General features: G+C 37.3%; 1 protein-coding gene across 2 annotated transcripts in view; it reads left to right on the forward strand.

Annotated features, from left to right (window-relative positions):
• The window catches only part of LOC138710171 (DNA-directed RNA polymerase I subunit RPA1-like), a 121676-nt gene that overhangs the window by 19437 nt on the left and 88666 nt on the right, over positions 1-13573 (forward strand). For both annotated transcript variants that reach the window (XM_069840805.1, XM_069840806.1), the window contains 2 exons: positions 4346-4519; positions 12911-13069. In XM_069840805.1, the coding sequence (XP_069696906.1) occupies positions 4346-4519; positions 12911-13069 (333 nt within the window). The remainder of the gene's footprint in view (positions 1-4345; positions 4520-12910; positions 13070-13573) is intronic.

The raw sequence follows: 13573 nt of genomic DNA on the forward strand, positions 1-13573 counted from the left end.
TTACAGTGTAGATCGAGCTGCACAGGTTGTAGTGTGCCCAATTGAAAGATTTACCACAAATTTTAGAACCTGCCATGTGGCTGTGATATCAATGAGGGAGATTATGAAGAATGTGCCGTACAAACTGCGCGCATTTTTGTAGAGAAGTACCTCTAGTACTACATGCCAGCATCATTGCACAAGGTGCTTGTATATGCATCAGCGGCCATTTCTGCTGCCCTTCTTCCAATTGATCAGATGATAAATGAAGCTCAAGACGCAACAAACAAAAATATAAAATCATACAAAGAACATCACTTCAGAAAAATTTCCAGAACTGCTACAAATCAGAATGTTTTTCGAAGGCTTCTGCTAACATCCGACCCCTTATGTCTTCTGTCAGACATTTTCCAAGGAAAATTATGGGATCACTCTCTACTGATGTCGTTAATCTTATGAATGCACCAGAATCTACTAGAATAGCAACAGAACTTCCATCTTCAGAGGAGGAGGATGATGAGGAAGAAGAAAATGCAGAAGCGGAGAAAACTGATCTATTCAAATAGCAAGGAATGTTTAAGCCACCCAAAAGCAATCTCTGTATGTTAATGGATTGCAACATGCAATATGAAAATAATGTATACTAATATATAGATAATAATATGAAATTAATAAAATGTGGTACTGGCCTATAATTTACAGGACTTGTAGTCTAGTATGAAATGGTTTATATTGGTTATAAAACATGCAGTACTCTTCACTTCTTTCTAAAAAATCGTTTTGAAGTGATTTTTGTAAATAATTTTGCCTCTCTGATTTTTGCCGGTTTTTTTCGTCTTTTTGGATCACTGAGCAATGGTTTCCTATTTAATTCTGCTTTTCGGTGTTAGGACTGGGGGACACAGATTCTTCTAACTGTTTTCCAGGCATATCTTGATTTTCCAAATCCCACAGTATGTTCTGTCTTGTAACATAATTTTCCTGAAGGCTTTGTTTTTACCATTCCTTAGTAATTAATACACTTCCTGCAACAGCCCAGATCAGCTCCACATTTTGAGTTACAGGTTCATTGTTACGTTTCTGTTGCCTCTAGAATTTTCCATGTCATCCAATTACATTTCTTTTACTTCTCACTCCCTGGTCCAGAGGCTTTTTATCAGCTTCGTGAATTCATGATTTTAAATTTTCATACATTACAGCAGCAGGCCAGTCTTCATTACATTGATCTTCTGTTCTAATTGTTAATACTGCCATCCTGCAGGAGGTTCGGCATGTGCTCTGCTGCATATACATAGATACTTACCAATGAAATACCTAAGGGAAGAATAGACTATGGGCTATACTTGATGTCAGTAGAAATATCTCTTTTCTTGAACACGAAGAAAGGGCCAATGTTGAATGATCCTATCATAGATCTCTTCTTACAGAAAAATCGTCGAATCGAACTTCAATACAAGTAGTCTATAATGTCTCAGTAACTAAATAAAGTTACAGTAATATCGTACTTAGGGGTTAAATTGTATTGATTAATGTCCACCAGTAATACCATGTAATAATATTCACACCACGCCACCGATATATGTACAATATTTAAATCTAAAGTGTAAAATAATTGAAGTAGTTTTATATTATAGATATACATGAAAGAAATATACTAGGACATTCAATAAGTAATGGCAACAATACTGTAAATCAGCACTCCTAGCAGTGAGCATCGGAATTTTTAGTGCATAATAGACGAGCGATTGTTGCATAAATGTGAAATATTAAAAGTCTGAAAGTAACCATATTTTGTGAATACAGGGACTGTTTCTGATTTGTATTAAGTAATACCGCCCTAAAATGTTCAGTAGGTATGAACAAAGATGTATCATAAAAATATAAGTTGTAAGAGGGAAAAATGCAACTCAGTGCTTTATGGCATTACAAGAAGCTTGCAAGATGGGTGGCAGCGAGGCATTCGTGTTCAATCAACAGTTGACATCCGAAGAGCTTTAGATTGATCAGTGAGAGAGAAGCTCCACAAAATGATGCTGCAGATGAAATCCATCGTCTTTCAAAGATTTGGCAACATGGCAGGGGACCAGGGACGATTTCTCAGGCATGCTATGCTTGCTACGCAAGTCCAATATTTTCGTAGAATGTGTATTTCTCAAAATGGGATTACTTACATTAAAATTTATTTTGATTTTTGGAATACTGTATAGGTGTAATACCATCCGCAGGTTGCACACCGCAAGTATCGCAACGCTTGCTCGTTTCTCGGAGCTACAGGAAAGATGTGGAAATAGCGAGAATATGATGCGTGCGCAAGTCCTTCCTCCTTGGTCCATCCTAGGCGCACATGCTTCTGTTGTGTGTTGTTTGAAGCTCTGGTCCGAGAGCTACACTAACGCCTATTTAACGTTACACAGAGCAGTATTGACAGCGGGAATGTGCTGTGCAATGTAATTGTATGAGCGGAATGCATGTGTTAGCTGCTGCATGTATTATTAATTCTTAAACATTAATTTGATGTATTGCAATGAGTTCGGAATTGTGTGTCATTGAAACCTTATTATTAAATCCATTTTCCCGAAGGACTATTCAAGAGAAGACAGACATTATAGAGAATATGTGCGCTGGTTCAGTGCAGCTCAATACAACAATGTGCATTGGTTGGCAGGGTCGAAAAAAACTAAATAAACTGTTTTGTTGGCCATGTTTGTTACATCATATCGAACTTCTACATCTGATAAGCGAATATGATCCATGACTCATAATGATTTCATAATTATAAAATAAATTATTAATGTGGGTCTGATTATTTTTATTAATTATGAATTATTATAGCCTCCGATCTTCCTGTGTGAATAAAAGAGCAAGCCTAACTTTCATGACTAGCATTCGCCCCTGCAGGGGACTGTATTTGAAGTGTGTAATGTCAAAAAAACCTAAATAAATGTGGTGTTGCCATTACTTTTCGAATCCCCTGGTTTGTTTTGTATGTCAAATTATCTTACCAATTCCGCATGCTGAGGTCTCTTGTACAGTCTGTGAAGTCTGTACTTACGGTTTCCTTCATAGCGTCTTTGTTATGAAAACGATTTTGATAGGCAATATTTCTCTCATGGTTGATTGGTTTATATATGATTGACTTTTTTTTCAATTGAGGATCTCGAAGTAGTATGTTCGAGAGAATCGTTATACAGCAAGATTATGAATTCATATGTTTCCATTTTCTAGCAGAGTGCTCTCCAATGCGACATGTTATCTGTTACCAAGAGTTTAAATGTAGTACCAGCGAGTCTGGGCAAAGAAATTCGCCTTTATTCATGCACTATAATTATACTCTCCATCTTGCCTATAAATCCACTAAACTCAGTCGTAATCAAATCCATATAGTTTGGAGCCAATGGTACGGTAACTAGTAAATCACTGATTACATATTTCTCTTATATGAATTTCATATTCTCGTGATTATGTTTTTAAATCCGCGTTTTTTTTTTTTTCGGAGGCCTTGATCTCAATTTTTTTATTCTAGTGTATGAGAGTATGGTAAGTTCTGTCATTTCAATTTTGTAACAATAAGAAGTTTTCATAATCTTGGTCTAGCAATAATTAAATTAATTGTAATTATAGTGAATGTAATGTATAAACTATGATCAATTCAATAGTCTATAATTAATTAGATCACTGTAGGTAATCGATTGATAATTGATTGATGCACTCTTGCAACTGGCAAACTACCTATTAAAAACAGTAAAATCGATGTTTACACAAAGTAAAACTCATACCGTACTTAATATCAGTGCAGAGCAAAAACAAAATAATCTGTAAAAAATTAAGGTGTGCAAAGTATGCAGGGACCCAAATTATGCGAGCAGATATAACTTCCTGCTGATGTAATTTTGAAACATAGACCATGTTTAATAAATTATTTAAATGTTTATATTGTACGATAGTAATTTTAAGTCATAAAAGACAGAAGTAAAAAAAATAAATAGTTTGTATACGAGTTTTTAAGATGTTATTGTTTAGTCAACTGCCCAAAGACAGGTTTGAACCTCACAAGTGACACCAATAAAGGATCACTCATGAGGTAACTAAGCCAGGAGATAATGGGGTCAGTTCCTTTTCCCTTCCATTGCATACATTGCTGACTAGATACATATTACACTAATCAGACTTCAGATTCATATAAATAAATTGTTCTTTCTCTGACACATATCGTCACGTGAGATGTACTGCCTGATAATAGAAGTACATATCAGCTAGGACCTAAATCAGAGGGTGTTTTTTAAGATATTAGAAACAAATTGCTTCATATATGAGTAATTAGTTTTCCCCCATTAAAGATTATCTTTGTACTTTCATTTCACGATAGGCATGGGCAGTGAAGAGACCTCGATCGTGGAGAGCTGGAGGAACCCCGTTTACTGATCCGAAAACAATGTCAGAAGCAGAAGTCATAATTCGAGATGGTGAGCTTTTATGTGGGGTTCTGGACAAAGCTCATTATGGTGCCACTCCGTACAGTTTGATTCACTGCATGTTCGAGGTAAGCCAAATTATCAGAATGTGTAAGTCTTACAACATTTCTCCAACTCCAATCTGAGGCTAGACTTGTAATGAACCCGAGCTACTAACTTATTGCTGTGGACAGGCATTCAATTGAAGGACTGAACACTTGTCTGATATTTTATTAATAGGGCTGAATGTTGTTTCTCATTTCGATTTCAGGAACTGGATACAACATTATTTGAAGTCTGTTGCATTACAGATTGAGTGTCCACTGTTTTATACACTGACCAGCAAAAAAGGTGGCTCACTTTGTAAAAACTGATTCATCGTCAATAAACCACCAATTTAGATAGAGCATTATTAAATTGAATATGTTTTATGAATAAGAAAAGATGCATTCAACATTTTTGGAGATGAATATGATGATAAGATGTCTCGGTATGAGCCACTTTCTACCAGACTGGTGCTTCATGGTTTTACAACACAGACCAACAATAAAACAATGGTGCAGTAACCCCTATTGATGAATTATCAATGTGTGTCAGGCACATTTTCTGTCATAAGTCAATATTTTTCTTTAGTTACTGTTTCGAATTTGATAAGTTAAGATGCCTCTTATTCGAAAAGATTTTGCTGAATCTGTTGCTTTGGTTGTGGGTAGATGAATCATTCGTTTTGAAGCTAATGCCATCGGTGTGTCTTTCAACGTGCCCTGTGGTGATTCTGTGAACTGAGTACTTACCATAGACGACTGGAATCAGGCTGTAGTAGGTTTACGTCCACCAGGGATAACAGTTACTGATTCTCTGTGTCTTGCGACATCTCCGCACGACTGTGGTCTAGGCCAGAAATCATCGTCATTGTGATTGAGAATAATGTTAGACAAAGACTCCGGGAAGCCAATTTGACCTCAAGAAGAGCTATGTCAGAAATTTATTTTTTCAGTCGTTGACTTTACTACTTTATATATTTTGTTAGGTGTTAACCTTTACATAATAAGTTGTGTGATGTATGAACGTTTTCGTTGAGCATGTCAACATCATCAGATACACTGTCATTTTACAATATCAATACTCTCAGTGTTATCTACACAATCTATACATACAATACATGTTTACTATCATATGGGTATAAAACCTATTAAAAATTATATGAATTAGTTTTATAATGAATAATTTCAAGAGAAAAATTGTTCCGGGGCCGGGTATCGATCCCGGGACCTCTGGTTGAACGTAGCAGCACTCTGCCAACTGAGCTACCCGGGAACTCCACCCGACATCGTCTCAACTTTTCCCTTTATATCCACACAACTCGCGTGGGCTGACGAAATGCCAGAGACCCACATCGAGTGCACACAAACTCTGTGTGACTTGGAATTGTGGTTTTCTGTTAACGTACACAGTGACGTATATATTATGCAGGGAGCTTATCTGAAAGTTTGATTTGCATAGTTTTATAATGTTCAATTGTGGATACCCCAAATGTCAACATTTAAAATATACTTATACTATCATGGATTTTTTTTTTTTTGCAAGTCATCACATGTGAACAATATTATGAACGATGTAATGATATGAGACTAAAAGTGAGATTAAAATATAAAAATGAGCTAACTCTATTCAATGCTTTACTATGCTGCTCAAGAAGAGCAGCAATTTCTCCACAGCCCCCTCCAACACCAGGCAGCATGATTACTGTTTACTGGAACTAGACTATGAACCAGTGGTCAATGATTCTGTTCATGAATGAATCGCGATTTTGCTTCTGGTCAGCTGATGATAAAGAGAGAATATGGAGGAAGTGTGGGAAGTGATATTCGCCTTGAAACTTCCCCGAAAGAACGGCGCTTGTATGCGGCTCAATCATGGTATGGGGCAATATCAGTTTGAGGCCCAAATAGAGCTTGTTTTCATCGATGGAGGCACTCTGAATGCTCATGGATGTGTTAATAGACCATGTAATCCCCTTTGTTCTCTTCGCTGGCGAAAATTTCATTCTTATGCATGACAGTGTTCACTCCCATGCTCCTCACTACGTGACATCAGGATACCAACTCTGGACTGGTCAGCACGCAATCAAGACTTAGATCCTATTGAACACTTGTGGGATAAGCTCGACCAAAGTGTCCGACGTTGCAGCTTCCACACCCTGAACGAAACGTAGGCAGCATTGTTGGAGAAGTGGGCTTTCAACCATCAGGAAATGTGGTCAGCATCGCATTATGAATGGAGAACGTCATCACCACTAGAGCTTGCAACACACAAGGTGCGTGCACAGTGGCATAACCATATGTTATAATGTGAGCCATTGCCTCTAACTTAATGAAATGCATTATTTGAAATTTTGCATAAATTACAACACTTTCGAACTTAAAAATAAATAACAAAAACATTTTGATGATGGAATTGAAGTGCACAGGATACATATTTACTTCAATTTACAATATGCCTTTTTCAGGATGCAGTAAAAATAAAGCATAAGCTATAAAATTGTAGTTCTTAAAAAAAATTAAGTGATCCACTTTTTTGGCCAGTCAGTGTAGATAGAATTGTGCTGTGTTATTTTGAATTATGAACCTTGCTCCGATTTTTCATATCACTGGCACAGAATGATGTTTTTATATGCTAGGAATATTATCTTTTTTTCTCTCGAAAGAGGGCCCGCGGGCAAGCACCACAGCCTTGGGCTTATTGTGCAACCTCCTTATGTTGGAATGATTGTTGAAGTCCATTAAGGATCGCTTTTCAAACGTGTGATTCACTGCATGGTTCATCATATCAATTCATCCACAGCATTCAGTCCTGACTGGAGACTGTCCTCCGCCTTCCTGTGATGTTATCCTGCAGTCTCCTCAGATCGATGGCATCTGTTCGCAATTCATGTACTTGAATGTGTTACATCCTTAACCAAAGGAACATGTAGCAGTCGATTCCACGACTTACCAAGGTGCCATCTATCCAGGGGTGCTACACTACCCCGGTTGCCCACAGTCCGCTTATAAGTCCCTGTAGCTTCACTGGATATGTGCAGCTCCCGCAGACAGATGCCTCCTATAGGCAGATCCTGGACCACATCCGCCATGTCCTCCTTGTCAACCTGTAAACTGTTAAGATGATTAGTGAAATGATACTAATGAAGGCAAAATGAGTCCGAGGTTCAACGTCGAAAGTTACCCAGCAGTTCGGCTTCGAGTGGTTGAGGAAAAACCTCAGGAAAAAATCCCAACCAGGTAACTTGTCCCAACCAGAATTTGAACCCAGGCCCGCTCGTTTCATCGCCAAGAAGGCTAACCGTTACTCCACAGGAATATTATTTATGTATTTTTTTCTTGTATGAATAAGCGCAGTACCCAGTCTACAACACAGTATTTGTACAGCAGAGAAAATTGTTTTTGGCATTGGCCTCCACTGTTCATGCATAGAAAAGAGTCTGTAAAGTTGATTCAATATGAAAGGTATAAATTACCTGTGCATTTACCAGCAAGTGGAGTAATAACCACGCGAATGTTGTCTTCCAGCCACTAGTCTGAATTTTACATGTAAATATGGCTGAAAAGTGTTTCAAGTTTGAAGTTACCAGATTTAGCAAGCAGAATGATAAAATCAGAGTGACAATTAGTGGCGAATTTACAATTCTGTTACCTGTAGGAACCCAAAAATATCCTGCCCCTTTTTCCTTAACATTTGCCCCTCCACTTTCATCCTCGATCAAAGTTGAAATAAAAAATTTCTCCACTGTGTTGGCAGGGTTATGCCAGCACACAGAATATGTCGCCTATTATCTGGAAAGAAATTACAATTGAGGCATCAGAAGCAAAGGGGTATAAGTGCACTTACGTTATTTTCTAGAAATGTGATTAAAAGTTACTAAGCTTTCGTAAATTCTGTGAACTTTAATTGCTCTCCGCCAATTATTAAATCTTCCCTTAAATAAATATAACAAGACAGTAATTCTTTCAGATTCTAAAGCTGCAATTCAGGGAATATGTTCAAATGCTACAAAGAAGTCAACAAAAATAAGAGAATGCTACAAAATGTTAACACAACTCCAAAAAGTTAATAAGATTGTCCATCTCCAATGGATTCCAGCACACTGTGGAGTCATAGGGAATGAAACCGCAGACACACTTGCCAAGAAAGGCACGACAATAAAACAAAAGTCTAAATTTAATTTCTCATATTCCTCAATAAAACGCTTGATCACTACAAAATTTTCTCATTCATACCTACAAGAAATAGGATCAAATGCTAAAGACAAAAAATGGATTACACTACTTTCCAACCCAGATATAATCCCCCAGAGACCAAGGAAAACAGCAGTTGCAGCCTTCAGACTATTGACAAATCATGACTGTCTAGCAAGTCATCTCTACAGAATAGGTATCTCAGCTTCACCCATATGTGTCCTGTGTAACGATCCAGCAGAAATGAATGAAGATCACTTGCAGACCTGTGAAGCATTAAGATCAGAAGACACTACAGTTCAAAAGTATTGGAAAGCACGACTGCTAATGGCTTCATTGGCAAATGCAAGGCACTAGACAACAACAACAACAATTTTAAATGTTAATGTGCAATGTGGATAAAAGACATCCCTTTACCACTGAAATTTTAAATGCTTTAGTTTACCCTGGAGGCACGTAAATCATTTTTTTAAAATGTCACTTACACCTCTTTGCTTCTATCCACCTCAGTTGTGTTGGTTTGAATGTTTTATTTTTGTGTCGGTTTTCTAATGGAAGATACGATAACAGAAGTAATGAATGTGAAGCATGCAACATATTTTCGCTTCACTCTCCCTTTTGTATGTTGTGCAATATTAAAAGAAGATTCTATACCTCAGAAATATTGGAGTGCAAGAGGACTTGGGCTTCATTGCCAAACATCTAGGCATTTGAACAACAATATATTTTCACTTCATATAAGGAAACATTCTGAAATTAGTCCCAGTTCACAACAAATTTTTCACTGTAGTTCTCTCAAAGTGTATCGTACATGTCTATTATCACTTTAATATTGCAGAACTCGCAGTTACAAATCAAACCAGCGGTTGCACACATCTGTAGCTGCCCTCAGTGTTGAGATAGACTGTGTGGCACTGTTAATTTTACACACAACTTCGGTGCTCTCATGCTCGTAACAAGGGAAGATGGCAACATTGGTTGTGATCACACAAGTTACATTGCTGCGTGGCCTAACTACTAATAACATTAGCATTTGGCTGTGGCACATAGTCTTGTTAGAGGAAGCATTTTAAATTCTGTCATTTTTTGTTTCGCCACGGATACTGGAACAGGTTCCCATACCCATTGCGGGGAAAGACATATTCTGTGTCAAACCCTGTATGAATTCTGTATGACAATATACAGCTTCCTAACATCTTCTGCTGAGCAAACTGATCAATGAATTTGGACAAGCTCATTTTCTCCAAAATGTTGTCCTCTAGGGAGATGATAGCTAGTGAGTTATGTTTGTGCGCAAATCATTTTTTTATCTTCTCAGCCGTGAGAAGGTGTGCTCTGCTGAGCACTTGGCACAGTGGAGAGCTGAAAAATGTAAACATGCCAAGTCTGATCTCTCCCACATGGGAAGGTAAAGTGTGAGTGTTCAACTATGCACTGTCCCAAGTGTACAAAAGAAAATCTGCTGTAGTCAATGTTGCCACTATCATTTATAAACACAATTATCTGCAAATTACAGTTATCTTAAAATTATCTGAAAATTCCCACATTTACATTTAATTTTTGTAGATAATTGAATAACTACACACTGTTCATGTATTGCTACAAATGAATAATAGGTGTTATTTGCACTGAAAATTGTCGAAAAACACAAGTTTCCATAGTCGACTATTGGAAACTCTTCTTATAGTCTAGATATCACGTTAATTCAACATATTAAGAAACGAATAATAGTGGCCTTCCAACTTAAGACGTAGATTTGCTGCCCCTGAAAATTTTTCACCATAGCAGCTGCCCTCTATCTATACACAAATTTATAATATCATCGCAGGTTAGTGACTTTTATCGGCAAGACATTTTATGTTGAAAAGAAGTAAGTACGTGTGTGTTTGCAACAAATTTCAAGATGATCAAATGAAACAATGATGGTCCAGAGCAACAGAGGGGCAGGCCAGGAACCTTGCATACAGATGACAAGTGTGGTGTTGTCGAAGGTTTGATAAGGGACGTTTGAAGAATCGAAGTCCGTGAAATTGAAGCAATGATGAACATTCCAAAGGGCATTCTTCATGAAATAATCTCAGGCTTAAATTTATGTAAAGTATCCACGTGCTGGGTTCTGAAATTGCTGACTGAGGAACACAAAAGCAAAAGAAAGGTTGCATCACTACAAAATCTCTACCATTACTACTGAGAGGAAGAAAATCCTTTTTTGGAAAGCAGCATTATGGGAGATGAAACATGGGTTTAGAGTTCGCTTCAGTGATGTAAGAAATTCGAAGTTCAGTCATCTGAAAAAAAAAAAAAAGTTGTTGTTTTCTAATGCCAGGCATTTGACAATAAAGTCATTTGACCTCTTGCACTCCAATATTTTTCAAAGATATTATCATGGTCAGCCACTGAAGCACAGATTTTGAGGTGTTCCGAATCCATTTCTTGGTTTGAGTTGCACAATGGGCAGTTAGGGGACTGATATATTCCAATTCTATGCAGGTGTTTGGCCAAACAGTCATGGCCTGCTAACAATCTAAATGCAGCTACAGACAATTTGCGTGGTAAATCGGGAATTAACTGTCCGTTTTGATGAAGAGAGTTCCATTTTTTCCGTTGGGATTGAGTTATCAAATTTTGTTTGTTGAAGTCTAAGTATGTAGATTTAATAAATCTCTTCACAGAGTAATACGTAGATTTAGTAACGGGTCTGTAAGTAGCAGTGCTGCCCTTCTTTGCTAAAGCATCCGCATTCTCGTTTCCCAGGATTCCACAATGGGATGGCATCCATTGGAATACAATTCTTTTATTGAGTGATATTAATTGAGAGAGCATTTTAGTTATTTCTGCTGTTTGAGATGAAGGTGTGTGTTTAGAGACGATTGATAGAATAGCGTCCATACCTGTGGAGTAACGGTCAGCGCGTCTGGCTGCGAAACCAGATGGCCTGGGTTCGAATCCCGGTCGGGGCAAGTTACCTGGTTGAGGTTTTTTCCGGGGTTTTCCCTCAACCCTATACGAGCAAATGCTGGGTAACTTTCGGTGCTGGACCCCGGACTCATTTCACCGGCATTATCACCTTCATATCATTCAGACGCTAAATAACCTAGATGTTGATACAGCGTCGTAAAATAAGCCAATAAAAAAAATTGAATAGCTGCTTTGGAGTCTGACAATATAACTGCATTCCTAAATTTATTGATGTAGCATAGAAGATTCCTGGACTTTCACTTATTGCAATGATTTCTCCATCAAAACTTGTTGTTCCATATCCAAGAGATCTATAAAGTGAGAAGAGACAGCACGTAACACCTGCACCGGCACCTTGTTCTCTGGAGATCAAGGATCTGTCAGTGTATAAATGAAGCCAGTTTTGTGGGGGGTACCTAATATTAATTGTCTCTAAAGACAATTGTTTCATTATTTCAGTGTTTACTTCTGCGATAATAACTGTGATTACTCTAGGATTTTCAAGCTTTCAATGGTGACATACTGTGACACTCTCAACATATTGATTGAATAAGCCAGGGTTACATGCTCGTGAGAGATTTCTGCATGGTGGTGCACTACCTCACACATCAAACCAGGCAAAAGCTTGGAAAAGTGCAAGTGGGAATTTCTGCTGCATCCACCTCGTAGTCCTGATCTGGCACCATCGGATTTTCGCCTCTTTGGTCCATTCAAGAACTTCTTATCCGGAAAATTATTTAAGGGTTAAAATACATTGAAAACTGGAGTTTTGCATAATTTAATTTTTCTTGGACAGGAAAACCCTGTGAAGGAATGTTTAAACTTGTTTGAATCTTAATGGTGACTGTGTGGAATGTTTGTTTTATTTCCCCTCTCCCTGCCCCAGATTTTGTGAAATACGTTGATATAAGTCGGATCTGTGCCTTACATATCGAACCACCCTCGTGTAATTACAACAAAAGCATGCAATTCAAATTGTTGTATAATTAATTTTCAAATTGTGCGATAATATGATAATAGTCGACTGAATTCGTTTTACAAATCACAAGAAAGGGCGAAAACTATCAATGAATTATCTAGTAACAGTATTGAATACATCCAACTAAGTTAATGGTGTCCATGCTAATAAAAACTGTGCTGTTAGGAGATTTGAAGATACAAAGCAAGCTTAGGTGTATAATGCTACTTTACAACTTTTTGAATGGTGAAAAATGACTGTTCTTGCTTTATATTTGACTGATCATTTTTGTTAATAGAAACTTGTTTATATTTCATTGTGTTTTCCAGCTGTATGGTGGAACATATTCTGGTGCATTGTTGAATTCGTTTGCAAAGCTTTTCAATGCTTTTCTAAAAATTGAAGGTTTCTCACTTGGTGTTGAAGACATTCTTGTTGTGGATGCTGCAGAAAAGTGGAGGTCCAATATCATTAGAGATGCTAGAAATGTAAGTTTTACTTTACTTTGTGACAGTATTCCTTTCAACTAAAAGTGGAAAATGATGCAGAAACAAGGATCAGATTTCATCAGTAGAGCTATAAATTAACTTTTTTTTATATAATGTAAATATGAAAAATTTTGCAAATATAACAGTTAAAATAGTAAATATAAAATTTGACATAGCTTTTTAAAGATGTTTTCTTGCATCCTCTTGTTTCATCCTCCTTATATTTTAGAGGTCTTACTAATAAACCGTGTATAATTTTTATACGAGACTTATGCAGAGTTGAGACAGAAAATGTTACTAATAAACCCTGCATAAGCGATGGATATATAAACAGTCTGTAACTGTACAATGGGAATTGCTTTGCAGTAGTTATATACACGAAACCGATTGTTTAAGCGTTGTATATAGAGAAAAAATGGCCGCCCCTGTAACAGCTGTTCTTATCGACTGTCATTTTATAATGATGGATGCCTTGTAACCACAGAAGAACACACCAAAGAGCAC

The sequence above is a fragment of the Periplaneta americana genome, chromosome 12 (genome assembly GCF_040183065.1).
Source record: "Periplaneta americana isolate PAMFEO1 chromosome 12, P.americana_PAMFEO1_priV1, whole genome shotgun sequence".
NCBI classification, from domain to species: Eukaryota; Metazoa; Arthropoda; class Insecta; order Blattodea; family Blattidae; genus Periplaneta; species Periplaneta americana.